At 47.1% G+C, this 16,099-nt stretch overlaps 1 protein-coding gene across 2 annotated transcripts; it reads left to right on the top strand.

Moving 5' to 3' along the window:
- The first annotated feature begins 221 nt into the window (after positions 1-221).
- On the top strand, positions 222-14,773 carry LOC308580389 (uncharacterized protein). Of its 2 annotated transcripts, XM_081181916.1 has the most exons (6): positions 223-904; positions 3,607-3,980; positions 6,378-6,491; positions 9,444-9,563; positions 10,681-10,782; positions 12,203-14,773. In XM_081181916.1, exons 2-6 carry the CDS (start codon positions 3,815-3,817, stop codon positions 14,509-14,511), a joined length of 2,811 nt encoding a protein of 936 aa, XP_081038042.1. In that variant the 5' UTR covers positions 223-904; positions 3,607-3,814; the 3' UTR covers positions 14,512-14,773. The 2 variants fall into 2 exon arrangements, with proteins under 2 accessions (XP_081038043.1, XP_081038042.1); XM_081181917.1 differs by lacking the exon at positions 3,607-3,980 and having other exon boundaries at positions 222-904.
- The last annotated feature ends 1,326 nt before the right edge of the window (positions 14,774-16,099 follow it).

Genomic DNA, 16,099 nt, shown 5'->3' with positions numbered 1-16,099 from the left:
TGATTTCTGTTCTCATCCTGAAGCAAAGTTCTTAACCCGAGGTAATATTTCTGGGTTAGCGGAATCTGTAACCTGAAGTGTCTGTAACCTGAAGCGTCTGTAATCCAAGGTACCACAGTACTGTGTACTTTTAACATGGTTTCCCCCCTCCTCTGGCAGTAGCTCTCATGTGATTGGCTGACTGTGAGTCACACGAGAGAGGCATTCCTTTCTGTTGTGACTGTTATTCCAGTAACTGTCATTTTTAACGGCTTTTCTGTTCTCTCTTTGTGTGAGAAGGAGAATGGCTGCTGAGAGAGGCTTCTCAGTATCCCAGGGAGGACAGTGTTGTGTCCGTGTGACCTGTCTGAAGTGAAACGGACAGAGGAAGATCGCTAAACGTTAACAGAGAGAAAGCTGTGCAGGGGGTCTCTGTAAGGAAGAGTGAGGATCTACCTCAGGAACAAGCTGGGGGCAGGGGGTGACGATCTCCATCAGCAACAATCCATCAGGGAGGAGACCAGCAGTGCCTCCTATTCTCCAAGAGGTCGCTGTAGAGGCGCTGTGCTGGGAGGAGATGTTGAGGAGGCAGCAGGACTGGCCTTTAAGGAGTGTGCTGCAGCCATTGCTGCCACAATGATAGCAGCAGCAGGTGATGTGTTCCTTGGAAGGCAGATCTGCTGCCAGTGTAGATGCTGTCGCCTGAGGTGGCTGCCTCATATTGCCTCATGGGAGGGCCGGCCCTGACTACGCCTACTCTAGCAGATGAGTGCCGTCCAACAATTCAGGGCCAAAGAGTTCCTTCCCAGCAACTTGGCTTCCCCAACATCCTCCTGTGTGGTTTCCATGGAAGAATCAAACTCTACAGCGGCATCTGATGTAGGCCGTTCTGTCTTGAAGGAATTCGCCACCATCTCTTCAAAAGGTACCAGTGCCTATATAAGAGACATGCAAACAAAGCGGAATTGGCTGCTACCAAGTAGAAGACTTTTAAGTAGTCGCTGCCTAGTGGGAGTCTTTAAAGCAATAATAAAAACAGTGCTTGCAAGATAGAAGGGTTAGGGTTGCCATATTTCAAGAAGTGAAAATCAGGGCAAAAATAAATTGTTGAGCTTTTTAAAAGAAAATTCCCGGACATATGGCAACCCTAAGAATGGTTCAATAAAAGATGAACAGTGGTTAAAAGTGAGAGCTACAATTCCCAAAGTTCCCTGGGGAAAGCGTTTGCTTGTCAAGTCACACTGGGAATCGTAGCTCCGTGGGGGGGATAGAGATCTCCCCACAACTCTCAGCACCCTTTATTGAGGCATCAGGCATAAGCCTGCATTTTATTAATGTTTGATCAGGACTTGTATATTAAAGAGGGCTTAGATTTTCAAAAGTAGATTTTCAAATGTTTCATGCCAGGCAAGAAGGCTAGCTGCTTAAGAAAACAGTGCTTTCTTCCTCTTAGACAAGGGGCCTCTTTTGATTGATAGCAGAAAACAATTCTCAAAGTCGTAAAAGCTGAAAATACAGACTGAGTAATGACACTGACCCTACATGTTATAGAAGATAAAAAAGGCAGAGATAAACATGATTAGGAATGAGTAAATAGTAAAATGATACCATGGGCCTCTCTTAAACCTTGAGCTGTATTTTCTAAGGCCAGAGGCAAATGGGGAGAAGCATCTAGCTGACAGAGAAAGAGAGGCTTTTTTTTTTGGGAAGTCTTTTTAAAACTGTTTCTTTCTTAAACTGAGAGAGTTTGGGAAGAGCTAATGGAAACAAAGCAACTGGCTGGAGAAGGGGGGGGGATGTAAACTGAAGAGGTTTCTTCTGAAACTGTTTTAAACTGAGTTCTTTTTCTTTTTTCTTTCTCTCTCTACTTTAAAAAGGCCTTATTCCTTTTAGGAGGCTACCTGTGTTGTGTATTAAGTATATTGGCTTAAATGTAATTATGCAAAGGATTTAACAAATGCTAGAAGAGTTGTATTTATCCTGGAATTAAGTCAGCCAGCAGTTTAGCCCCCCTGCCAGACAGGAAGACGCCATCAAATGCTGTCCAGATATATTAGCTGTCAGACATTTGTTTAGAAACCTTCAAATGAAGGATATCTTTCAATGTTGATGTGAAACTCAAGATCCTTGACATATGTTTAAGATAAAAATTTAAGATTAACCATTTGTTTTAGAAGGCAATAGGGCAGGGAGGGCAAGAGGTGAGCTGGTAATTAAGATTCCTTGTTGAGACACATGTAAGATATATTACTACTTATTTGTCATTTATAGATGTAACAATATATAGCTCTTTGTCCTCCATATAAGGACAGGAGGATGTGGGTGTATCTTTTAGGATTGGTTCTAGCAATCAGCCAATAGGAAATCCAACTAGGCTGATTGGACAGAGGCAGCCACAGGAGGAGCAAAGGGGGCTGGATTAAGGGAATATAAGGGCTGGCCATAATGGCAGGAGCCAGGCCAGAGCTTGGTAGCTATATACCACTGTGCCTCTCATTTATTTGTCTGACAAATAAATTATTATTTTAATTTCTCTGTTGCTGCGTTGAATATTTCATTCCAGCTAAGCGTTAACCACAAGCAGGGTGCTACATTATAAACCACTTCCCAGAATCCTTTGGGAGAAGCCCAACTGGCCCAGCTGCCCTCTTCTTCTGTGGAAATAAAGGAAGAGTTTCTGGACCAGGGCGACGCGGCTTTGGATGTGTGGCAGCAGCGCTTCAGGAGCTACTGCTACGCATGTGGGCAGCCAAGTGACTTCTCTTCCTGAATGAGGAGAAAAAATTGCCACTGGGCTTCCCGGCGCTGCAACACTTTCTCCTCTGGCTCCTCCTTAACTGGGGGGAGAAAGAAACTCCTTCACGGTCCCATCTTGAATGACATGAGGGTCTCTGATTCCTTTGAGCTGCCCTCCTGGAACTGATGGTGTTGCACGCATCACGTCCATTTTTATTCCTGGCTATTGTATTAACGCTGGGAATTGTAGTTTACCCCCCACCCCAAGAGCTAAAATTCCCAGCAGGCCTTAATGACGTGCAGTGCTTTGAGATGCAGCTAGCCACCCTATAAGCAAAGTAAAAAATATATCTGGAGATAGCTCAGAGAGTTAGGAAAAAACCCTGCATTGTAGAGGGTTGAATGGGCCCTTGTGATCCCTTCCAGTTCTACAATTCTATGATTTAGAAAGAGAGAGATGGGGAGACTTGAGGTTCATTCTCCTCTGAACCACCCCGACTTTGAACCCTTGAATTTTGCTTGCTTAAGGTTTCATTCGGCTTTGGGGAAATCGCAGGTGTCCGTTATGCAGTTGGATACTTCATTATATAGCTTTTGGTGGATTCTGAAGACTCAGCCTTTCCTTTCGACACCTGAGATAGTGCTGATTTTTGTAAAATATAAATTTTGACAGTATTTTTTAAAGTCTTTAAACTGTATTTCGGATTGTTGTAATCCACCTTAGAACCTCAAGTCGAAAGGTCGGTAATTAATAATAATAATAATACAACACCACAGAGAACACTCTCAGTCTCATTCATGCACTTCCCAGCCGACCCCTCCTTCTCTGCCCTTTCTCTACTAAGCAATTCTTTTCTTTTACATTTTCTTTTAATTTTAAATTATGCGCAGGTCTCCCCGCCCCTTTCTTCCCCCCATGATTACGCAACCGCAAGAGCATTTGCGGCGCGCTCAGGATTCGAACCCAGCGCCTGGCGGAGATGCAATCGGCTGGACTTGCTTGGACGTTTCTGCGGACAGCTGCTCTCCGTTCCCTCCCCGTGGACTCAAGGGGTTAAGCGGAGAGAGCGCCTGTTCCTAGAGAGGATCAGATAAAGATATGAGAGATGGGGAAGTGCAAAAAGAAAAAAGCGAACCTCCTTCCTGTGTGTTCCCCCCTCCCCCGCCCCTTTCTGGATTTGGGGGGGGGGATTTAACACCGCCTTGCAGAAATTTAGGGTTTGCAAGATTCGCAGAGGCTGCAATGCAAAGGCTGCAAGGAGCGGGTGAGTGAAAGAGAAGAGGGGGAAACTTGCATTTTAAGGGGGAAAGAGAAAGAAGAGGTAGGAGAGATGAGGGGGGGGGCGGAAAGCAAACGTCTCCCCCCACAAAATCAAAGGGTTTTCCTTTTGCAGCGCATCCTCGCAAAGACCCCTGAGCCCCGCACCCCTTCCCCACTACCCCTATTCCGTTTAGATTTGCTGCAGACAAAGAAATCGAGACGCAGGAGCGGGAGGATAAACGCCTCTCGTCTAAATGCGGTGAATCTGGAAACAAAAGCGGTGTGCATATTGTGCACCGAGAAGATCAGAAGTGTGGTGGTGCTCCAAAAATCACAGTCCTCAAATAACACTTGGGTTTTATTTATTCATTTACTTGTTTGTCCATTCGCTTGTTTATTTGTTCATCATATTGTCAGTATTTGCATATACTGCCCTCGCCTTCCCCTGCTGTCGGGAAAACGTCTGACTTACTTTCTGCCTGACAGCTTTAGTCGTTGTTGTTGTTGTTGTTGTTGTTGTTGTTGTTGTTGTTGTTGTTGTTGTTGTTGTTGTTGTTGTTGTTGTTGTTAGAATTTATATACCACCCTATACCTTGGGGGGTCTCAGGGCGGTTTAAACAATCTTAAAACATCAATGTCTTCCCTTCTTCCCTTTCCATGGTTCATTTTGCATAACATAAATCCTTGCATATTTTACATAAACTAAACCATTCGGTGTTCAGTTATTACAGCCATTAAAACTTATTTACACTGTTGAATTTATTCTTAATGCTGCCAGCGTTTTCAGCTGTCCACAATTATTTTCCATCTATTCAATAAACGTTTTCCAGTCATCTTCAAACGTGGCTTCCGGTTTTCATTCATATTCCTATCGCTTTTTTAGCTTTCAGAAAGCCGCCTTGGCAGCTCTTGCTTTGAGCAGGATGTAAATTGGGTAAATGAGTCATACGGCGATAACCCTGCCTTACAGGGTTGTTGCAAATAATAATAATAATAATAATAATAATAATAATAATAATAATAATAATAATAATAATAGAATTAATGTGCATAAAGTGAGCCCTGGGGTGTGTCAGATTTAAGCCTGGCTTCTCTGTAGCTATGTGGCAGGTGTACATGGACCAGGTAGAAAGAGGATCAAAAGAAGCGTACAGAGCCTGGAGCAACTGATGCCAAGAAGACTGAGAAAGACATAAAACTGTGGGGCAGTTATAGTGAAGCGAAAGGCGTGGGGCAAGGGAAAGATTGCCTCCTTTGGGGAGGAAGGGGGAGGTGGAAATATTAATAATATACTGATCTGGGCGGGAGTCTGAAATCAAAACAAGCACATAAAGTTTAAAGAAATTATTGGGAGGGGGTAATAACTTCAGTGTATGGTCACTTCAAAATCCTGCACGCCAGGGGTAGCCAACAGGAATATCAGCTGTTGGAAACGGCACAAGCACAGAAGCGCCAAATCACAATCCGTGCGTGCGCAGACGCGGCGCTGCGGGTTGCGAACGTGCTTCCCGCACGGATCACTTTTGCAACCCGAGCGTCCACTGTATATCAAAATTTGTATACCGCCCTTCATCCATAGATGAAGTTCATAACATAAAAATGCAAGATTAAAAAAACACAAAATACGTAATAAAAACAAGAACAAAAGAAACCATTAAACCCCCCCTTCCCCTTCCACCGCTGACCTTCCTTCCATCTTGATTTGCTTGCCTAAAACTTAACACGGTGGTTAGACTATGCCTGGTCATTATTGAGTTGCTGTTTTTTTAAAGGGAGGATATAAGGCAATGAGCATTTGCCCTGCACTTATCCTGATTTGCTTGGGGAGCGTTTACACATCTTCCTGTTGATTGTTTGTTCACCACAGCTCATTTTTAATGTTTTTCTTCATCTACTTTCCAACCTGCAAAAAGTCTGTTTTTTTAAAAAAGTGTGTTTGTTGCACAAGGGTGACAGAATCCTTAAACCCGCTATAATAATAATTATTATTATTATTAATTATTTGTACCCCGCCCATCTGGCTGGGTTTCCCCAGCCACTCTGGGCGGCTTCCATAGAAACCAAAAATACACTAAAATATCACAGATTAAAAACTTCCCTGAACAGGGCTGCCTTAAGATGTCTTCTGAATGTCAAGTAGTTATTTATCGCTTTGACATCTGGTGGGAGGGCGTTCCACAGGGCGGGTGCCACTACCGAGAAGGCCCTCTGCCTGGTTCCCTGTAGCTTTGCTTCTAGCAATGAGGGAACCGCCAGAAGGCCCTCGGCGTTATAAATGTGCAAAAGCAGAATTCTGGGTATGTGTGTCTCCAAATACCAACAGTCTGAATATGAGCTAACATGGCTATGAACACAAAAAATGTTGCTTCTGACTGTGTCTGCCTCTTTCCTTTCCCCTCAGCCTTTTCTCTTCCTGAACCTGACATGCTCTCTCGACTTGACCCTGGAGAAGACCCATGGGTTCCGGATCTTTCCGCCAAAAAGGAGAGGGAGATGCCGTTGGACGGTGGAGAGGGTGAGAGAGCTTAAACAAGCTAAGGGAAAAGAAACCATTTGTCCTGGAGAGAAACCCCAAAATCGACCCCCTCCACCTTCTCGGCCTCATTCCCTTTTAATATTTCTTTCTCAGAGTTTCCTTTTTTATAATATTTTTTATTAGTTTTATTAAATATCACAAGGTAAATAGAAAAGGAAAATCAAAACAAAATCCATACATAACAATATAAACACAATCGTCTGCATATTTACCAAATGCAGACTAAAGAAGAAAAAAGACAACAGATAAAGGAAAAGAAAGAGGAAAAAAGAAAGGGGGGGAAACTACTATCCATCAATTATACCAAATGCCAAATCCTAATTAAAATATTATAAAAGACTTCCACCACATTCACCACCCGTCTCTTAATTTCTAGTTCACCTTTACATCTGTTCTTCGTTCACTTCCTTTCCTTAAGTTCTTTCATAGTCCATCAATTCTTTGTATTCTTTATACACAATTTGACACACAGCTAAAATAAAAAAATTCCTTCCAGTAGCACCTTAAAGACCAACTAAGTTAGTTCTTGGTATGAGCTTTCGTGTGCATGCACACTTCTTCAGATACACTGAAACAGAAGTTGCCAGATCCTTCTATATAGTGAGAAGGTGGGGAGGGGAGGCATTTGCGAGCTTTTTTGTGGAGAAGGTCCTGTTGCTCTGCCACGACCTCCCTGCCAATTTGGATACAATAAAGGAACTGGAGGCCCCTCGACTGTCCTCGGGTCCAGTATTGGACCACTTCGACCAGATATCCCCAGCCGATGTGGACAGACTCCTCCAAGCAGGAAAGCCCACCACCTGTCCTCTTGACCCGTGCCCGTCTTGGCTGATTAGAGCGTGTCCAGACGAGGTGCGGGCCCCTCTGGGGGATATCATCAATTTGTCCCTTGGCACTGAGATATTCCCAGGGGAACTGAAGGAGGCAGTGGTGCGCCCGCTCTTAAAGAAAACATCATTAGATCCCTTAGATCTATCCAATTACCGCCCGGTTTCGAATCTTCCATTCCTGGGTAAGGTGATTGAGAGAGCGGTTGCTGAACAGCTTGGCAGGTTTCTGGATGAAACATCGGCTCTCAATCCATTCCAGTCCGGCTTCCGCGCTGGTCATGGGACCGAGACAGCTCTGGTTGCCCTAACAGATGATCTCCGCAGGGAGCTGGATTGAGGCGGGTCGGGGCTGCTGATTCTTCTAGATCTGTCAGCAGCCTTCGACATGGTCGATCACGAACTCCTGGACCGCCGCCTTGCCGACGTGGGGATCCAGGGCACAGTCCTTCAATGGCTGCGCTCGTTTCTCTCTGGTCGGGGACAGAGGGTGGCGCTTGGGGGGGAATTGTCATCGCGCCACTCCTTGGTGTGTGGAGTGCCTCAGGGTGCGATTCTCTCCCCGGTGCTTTTTAACATCTTTATGCGCCCCCTCGCCCAGCTTGTCCGGAGTTTTGGGCTGGGTTGCCATCAGTATGCCGATGACACCCAACTCTATCTGTTGATGGATGGCCATCCTGACTCGGCCCCAGACACACTGACCAGATGTCTGGAAGCTGTGGCTGGATGGTTAAGTGGGAGCCGGTTGAAGTTAAATCCTTCGAAGACAGAGGTCCTCTGGCTGGGGCGGGACAATATGGGATGGAGGGGGCAACTCCCATCTCTTGCGGGGGTGCAATTAGTGCCAGCACCGTCCGTTAAGAGTTTGGGTGTAATCTTCGATACCTCCCTCTCTATGGAGGCGCAGATTACAGCTATAACAAAGGCGGCATTTTTTCATCTCCGCCAAGCTAAGCAGTTGGCTCCTTATCTCTCTCGCCCTGACCTAGCCACTGTGATCCACGCGACGGTCACCTCCAGACTGGATTATTGTAACTCACTCTATGTGGGGTTGCCCTTGAGACTGACCCAGAAACTCCAGCGGGTGCAGAACGCCGCGGCGAGACTCCTTATGGGGTCTTCGCTGCAAGATCATATTCATCCGGTACTATACCAGCTGCACTGGTTCCCGGTGGAGTACAGGATCAGGTTTAAGGTGCTGGTTTTAACCTTTAAAGCCCTATACGGCCTAGGACCCTCGTACCTATGGGACCGCCTCTCCTGGTATGTCCCACAGAGAAATTTACGGTCTGCAAATAAAAACATCCTGAAGATCCCTGGCCACAGAGAGGTTAGGCTGGCCTCAACTAGAGCCAGGGCTTTCTCGGCCGCGGCTCCAATCTGGTGGAACGCTCTGTCACAAGAGACTAGGGCCCTGCGGGACCTGACATCTTTCCGCAGGGCCTGCAAGACAGAGCTGTTCCACCAGGCCTTTGGTCAGGGCGCAGCCTGACCCCCTCCTCTGGCAATCTGCACAGAATTTTGCTTAATGGTTGCCATCAATTTGATTTTAATTAATTTTATAATGAATGTTTTTAGAATGTTGGATTATTTTGATTGTTGTTAGCCGCCCTGAGCCCAGCTTCGGCTGGGGAGGGCGGGATATAAATAAAAAATTATTATTATTATTATTATTATTATTATTATTATTATTATTATTATTATTATTATATTCTTCACAAGGTTAGTCTAAGCACAACCAAACTTTCGTATTTGAGCCCTGCTTCTGTAAATATTCAGTTAGACAATCCCATTGTCTCTGTACCATAATTTTGGATTTGTGCCTTATTAAGTCCGTCAATTAACTCCAGATACTCACATAGTTTACTTAACCAATCTCTTTTTGTTGGAATAGTATTTCCTTTCCATTAGCTGGCTACCAATATTCTCGCTGCTGTTGATGCGTATAGAAATATGTTAATTTTATCTTTGGGGATATCCTTACCCAAAATTCCTAATAAGTATGCTTCTGCCCTTTTGTTCTATGAAACCTTTATCAATTTTTTAATCTCTTCATGGATCATATCCCAAAAATATTTAATCTCTGGACATGTCTCTTTTTCAGAGTTTCCTGATGTGATCATAAAGGTGGAACAGGAAGAGGAGCTGTGGCTTCCGGAGAAATCGGAACAAGGAGCGAATCCACTTAACTCCTCTCTCCAGGAAAGAGAAATGGTATCCTCGGGTGAGGAGCAGCCTTAAACCTGCCTTTATAATTCAGGGGCAGGGAACTTTTCCCACCTCCGATGGCCACATTGCTTCTTTGAGAGCCTTTGAGTGGCCACCTGCCAGCGCTGGGCAGGGACAGAGGAGAAAGTGGGCGGACTAGTGGATGCGACTGTTATCATTGTACAGTAGGCCACGTTCTGGCCACGCAGAAGTGTGTTTGCCTGGCTGGAATGTGTGGGATAACGCTTCTTGTTAGTCTAGACAGAGAGATGTGTGTGGGTAGCTGTGGAGACCCCAGAATATTGATTGGCTGGAATGTAGCCTAAAACAGAAAGGTAAGAGTCACACCTGTTGCTCCACCCACTTTTGCCTTTGGCCCCGCCCACCAATCTCAGGCCCCACCTTCCCCAAAGGTCACCCCCCAAGCGAAGGTGGCTCTCAGAGAGCCAGTGTGGTGTAGTGGTTAAGAGAAGTAGTCTCGTAATCTGGTGAACCGGGTTCGCTTCCCCGTTCCTCCACATGCAGCTGCTGGGTGACCTTGGGCCAGTCACACTTCTTTGAAGTCTCTCAGCCCCACTCACCTCACAGAGTGTTTGTTGTGGGGGAGGAAGGGAAAGGAGAATGTTAGCTGCTTTGAGACTCCTTAAAGGGAGTGAAAGGCGGGATATCAAATCCAAACTCTTCTTCTCAGGCCCTTGGATGGTTGCTGTGATTCTGTGGTTCTTTGGCTTCCCAATGGTTAATATTTTCACAATGTTGTGTCCCATCTTGAGTGAGGGATGGGATAATCCAACTCATGAGATGCCCTGGGATTTGTGGGAGAGGTGAAGGGGTCTTCCTGGAAACCCATTGTTGGAGGTCAGGATATCATTCCACACTTAGGACAACTTGCACGGCGTAGCGGCTGTTAAGGGAAATCCTGGTTTAAATCTCACCTCTGCCATCAACTTAGTAGCTGGCCTTTAGGCAAGCCACTTGTATCCCAGCCTCAGTCTTCCCATCTGTTAAATGGGGGCGGGGCTTGTTGGGCTGTTTGTAAAGATTGCAACTAGATGATGCAGGGGGAGTGCGTTGAAAATCGAAAGTCCCGTACTGAAATCAACATACTAACATGTGTCTTCCCCACCAACCAGGGTTTTCTGCTGTGATAATCAAGAAGGAAGAAGATGACGAGCTTTGGGTGGTGTATCACCAGGGCTCTGAGGAAAACGAAACATCCCCACCTGCCCACTCAGGTGAGAGGTTTATTTAGCTGAGTCTGGATCCCTAAATAAAAGCATTTTTCCAAGATCCTATTAAAATAACTGTCAGAGAGACAGGTCAACAATATCTACTGATATTCTGCTTTTGCAAAATCGAAACCGCATTTGTGCCTTGATTTTCAGCAGCAGCTCTCTCTGCGCCCAACATGCAGGGCAAGCTTTGAAGTGGAAGGATAATCTCCAGTGACAGCTGCCTGTAGTGGCTGTTGGAACCAAAGACTACTACAGGCACAGAGAGGCTTCACAATAAGCAGCACATTAACTGTCCCTCGGATACTCACAAAATTCTACTCTTTTCTCATCATGCTTGCCCCATCCTCAAAGTGAAGCTAGACTCTTGATTTACACTTTGCTGTCAGGCACAACTTCTATGTTTGCTGGAAGGGAGTGTATTTGTGTGGAGTTATGCACATGTGTCTCCAAAAAAAGTGTGATCCTCCTCCAGGCTCTGTGGAATAGCTTTCTTGTCGAGATAATGACAAGTGACCACTATCTGCACTTTCTGGAAACAATTGAAGACATTTCTGTTCCAGTGGCTTTTCCCAGTTGAATGTATGGGCCCCTGCCCTGGATGTCTGCTTTGTTTTGGATAAATATATGTTTGTGTATGCGTTGCTTTAAACTTTTAAAAGTTGTTTTTATTGTACGTTGCCTTGAGACCCATCTGTGGAAAGGGATAATAATAAGTCGTACCTTGGATCCCAAACGCCTTGCGATTCAAACTTTTTGGCTCCCGAATGCCGCAAACCCGGAAGTGAGTGTTCTGGTTTGTGAACATTCTTTGGAACCCAAATGTCCAACACGGCTTCCGTGGCTTCTGATTGGCTGCAGGAAGCTTGGAAGCTGCGCCTTGGTTTCCAAATGTTTTGGAAGTCGAACGGACTTCTGGAACAGATTCCATTTGACTTCCAAGGTACCACCGTAGTAGTAGCAGTAGTGTAGTAGTAGAAATAGTAGTAGTAGTAGTAGTAGTGTTGGAAGGGACTTTGAGGATCATCTAGTCCAACCCCCTGCAATGCAGGAATATGCAGCTGCCCTATACAGGAATCAAACCTGCAACCTTGGTGTTATCAGCATCACGCTCTAACCAACTGAGCTATCCAGGCTATAATAAGAATCCAGGGCCCAAGTACATATAGTTGTCTCTAAAAATTTGACAAATGGCTCAGAATGCAGGAATCTTTTGCCCAAGGTGAGACTCGAACTCGTGACCCTGAGATGAAGAGTTTTATGCCCTGCCAACTGAACTATCTTATTTGTTGAGCAAGTAGGCGTTCCACTTGCATGACAACATAAGTAGATTCATACCCATTATTAAGATAACACATTGTACGTTTTCCCTTCCCAGTCAAACTTGCTTGTTCACTCGTTTGCTTTCCCTTTATCCCGACAGAAGAGGGCCATGGGAAAAGGTGCACGGAGGAAAAAGAGAACAAATGCTCAGACTGCGGGAAAAGCTTCACGCAGAGGTCTAGCCTCGTGCGACACGAGAAGACGCACACGGGAGAGAAGCCCTACGAATGCGCAGAGTGCGGGAGGAGCTTCAGCCAGAGGTCGATCCTGACCCGGCACGAGAGGACCCACACGGGAGAGAAGCCGTACAAATGCTCAGAGTGCGGGAAGAATTTCCGCCACAAGTCGGCGCTTCTGAGGCACGAGAAGATGGAGGCCGGGGAGAGGCCGTATGAATGTTCTCACTGCGGAAAGGGCTTCATCCAGAGGTCCAACTTCCTCATCCACGAGAGAATCCACACCGGCGAGAAACCGTACCTGTGCTCGGACTGTGGGAAAAGCTTCGTCCAAAGGTGGCACCTGCTGGTACACGAGATGACGCATAAGCCCGAGCAGCCCTATCAGTGTACAAAGTGCGGGAAGAGATTCAACCACAGCCTCAACCTCATCGTCCACGAAAGGAGCCACGTGGGGGAGAAAGTGTACCCGTGCCCAGACTGCGAGAAGAGCTTCACGCAGAGGTCGAGCCTCGTACGGCACAAGAAGACCCACACGGGGGAGAAACCGCACCGGTGTGCCGAGTGCGGGAGGAGTTTCAGTCAGAGGTCGATCCTGACCAGGCACGAGAGGACCCACACGGGAGAGAAGCCGTACAAATGCTCCGAGTGCGGGAAGAATTTCCGCCACAAGTCGGCGCTTTTGAGGCACGAGAAGATGGAGGCCGGGGAGAGGCCGTACAAGTGCTCGCACTGCGGAAAGGGCTTCATCCAGAGGTCCAACTTCCTCATCCACGAGAGGACCCACACAGGCGAGAAGCCATACAAATGCGCTGAGTGCGGGAAAGGCTTCGTCCAGAGGTCGCACCTTCACGCCCACGAGATCATGCACAAGGAAGAGGAGTCCTTTCAGTGCTCAAAGTGTGGGAAGAAGTTCAGTCACAGCTTGAGCCTCGTCATCCACGAAAGAAGCCACACGGGAGAGAAACCGTACCCGTGCTCTGCCTGTGGGAAAAGCTTCGTTGACAAATCGAGCCTGGTCAGACACGAGAGGGCTCATCGAGGAGAGAAGCCATACGCGTGCTCCGACTGCGGGAAAAGGTTCAGCTATAGGTCAGCCCTCCTCAGGCACAAGAAGACCCAAGCGGGAGGGAAGCCATATTGGTTTTCGGCCTGTGGGAAAAGCGTCATCCAGAAATTGAAGCGCCTTGCGCACGAGAGACCTCACAACGGAGAGAGCCTGTACAAGTGTGCTTACTGTGGCCGGGCCTACAACCTGAAGTACAAGCTCCTCATCCACGAGAGAGCCCACACCAGGAAGAAACCTTACCAGTGTTTGGAGTGCGAGAAGAGCTTCGGCCAGAGATCCAACTTCATTGTGCACCAGAGGACCCACACGGGGGAAAAGCCCCACAAGTGCTCCGATTGCGGGAGGTGCTTCAACGACGGGCGCAACCTCGTGAAGCACAAGAAGACCCACACGGGAGAGAAACCTTACTGGTGCCGCGCCTGCGGGAAAAGCTTCACGAACAAGTCGAGCCTCGTCGTGCACGAGAGGACTCACACCGGAGAAAAGCCGTACGGGTGCTCCGGTTGCGGGAAAGGCTTCACCAGCAAATCGAGCCTGGTTAAGCATGAGAGAACTCACACGGGGGAGAAGCCTCACGCTTGCACGGACTGTGGGAAAAGCTTCGTTCAGAGGTCGAACCTCCTCAGGCACGAGAGGACCCACAAAGGGGAGAAAACGAATGCGTCCTCAGACGGCGGGGAAAGTTCCGGCGGTGACTCAGCCCTGACTAGACACGTAGGGGCCCAGGCGGAAGAGAAACCCTATAAATGTTACGAGTGCGGGAAAAGCTTCCACGAGAGACGGAACCTCGTCGTTCACGAGAGGACGCACACGGGGGAGAGGCCGTATAAGTGCGCTCACTGCGGGAAAACCTTCACCAACAAAACGACTCTCGCCGTCCACAAGAGAACTCACACGGGGGAGAAGCCCTACGGATGCCCCCGCTGCGGGAAAAGCTTCCCTTACAAGTCGAGCCTGATCAAACACGAGAGGACCCACACGGGAGAGAAGCCCTACAAGTGCTCCAGCTGCGGGAAAGGGTTCAACCAGAGCGCCAACTTGCTCGCGCACGAGAGGACCCACACGGGAGAGAAGCCGTTCAAATGCTCGGACTGCGGGAAGAGTTTTGGTGACCGGTCGAATCTGATCAGGCACCAGAAAAGTCACACCGGAGAGCAACTCTAGAAAGACTCGTGCTTTGGTAGGGTAGGAAGAAACCTCACAGCGGATTATTTCCTGCTAGGCGCCATAGGAAACAATGCAGAATATACCACGACAGGCTTTATCTTCCCGTTGGGTCATGTGATAGAGCTTTTTCTGGGCTGTACAATTTTACACTGCTGTGGGGTGTTCACATAATTGAACGTTCCCTAATTTGGGGGCAGGGGCAGGATCTTCCTGCACATAGAGAATTAGCACATCAATAAAAGGAACTTGGGCATGTTAAGTTTCTATCTACGGGGAATTTTGCATATGGAGGATCAGCGCACACACACACACACACACACGCACACACACACACCAGGCCTCCAGCAGTCCAGTCTAGGGGGAAAAGCACTAATTTCCTGATGGCTAGTTAGCGCTGATCTTCAGTTCCTCACCCCACAGACCTCATCTTTGAGCTCTGCGTTCTTAATACGTACGTCCTGTTACCTTTCGCTTTTCTCGTTTTACTTCATTGCAGTACTGCACTTCAGAACAAAAACTTTTTTAACTCTTGCAATGTTCCCACGGGGGAGTTAATTGTAGGGGTAAAAGCAAAAGTTCGCCGAGAACGCTTGGTTTGGCTGGCTACATCAAACAGCATGGGAAACTATTACAACAGTCCATTCTTGCAGATCTGAAATTAGATGTTTTCAGGGCAAATCCTGCTCTGATAATGCTATTTTGCAATTGCCAGTTTTTTGCCATCTGGAAGGTGCATGCGCAGTCTGGGTCTGGGTCTCCCGGGCCGGCCAGTGGCACAAAGTCTGTGCCACCAACTGAAAGCAAAGGCGTTGGAAGAGGGAAGCCATTCAAGTCATAACAGGGTTTCATCAAAGAACCACTTCCAGATTTGGTTGAGGTGGCCAGTTCCCATGGTCAGATCCTGCCTGCAAAGAAGCGATGGACAGTTGCAGTAGTCCCCCAATTAATGCGTCATTGGTGTGTTGGTGTGGAATCCCACAGATCTGCTCTGGAACAGATCCACTTTAGGAATATTCTCTGCTAAAGTAGATCCACATTGGGGGTGGGGTTGATGACGGTGGGGCCGATTGAGAATATGCCCTTTCAAATATTTGAGCTTTCTTTTGATGTCCATTGATATAGAACAGAAGCTATTCTGAACACCTGGATTTAAATTCAGTTTAACAGTCAGGGGTGGTGTGTATGCCACAATTCCTGAGAAGTACATAAAAAAAAATGCCATCAGTCTTTAGAAGCATCCAGCTTTCACATTTTGGGTGTTGCTGAGGTTTACAGTGGTGCCCCACAAGACGAATGCCTCACAAGACGAAAAACCCGCTAGACGAAAGGGTTTTCCGTTTTTCGATGCGCTTCGCAAGACGAATTTCCCTATGGGTTTGCTTTGCAAGACGAAAACGTCTTGCGACTCTTGCGATTTTTTTTGCTCCCCCCCCCTTTTCTAAGCCGCTAATAGCCTTTTAGCCGCTAAGCTTTTAATAGCCGCTAATCCACTAAGCCGCTAATAGGGTTGCTTCGCAAGACGAAAAAACCGCTAGACGAAGAGACTCGCGGAACGGATTATTTTCGTCTTGCGAGGCACCACTGT

The sequence above is a fragment of the Podarcis bocagei genome (genome assembly GCF_964188305.1).
Source record: "Podarcis bocagei genome assembly, chromosome: 2".
In the NCBI taxonomy this organism is placed as follows: domain Eukaryota; kingdom Metazoa; phylum Chordata; class Lepidosauria; order Squamata; family Lacertidae; genus Podarcis; species Podarcis bocagei.
Note: the sequence above shows the minus strand (reverse complement) of the source record. Positions and strands in the feature narration are given on the sequence as shown.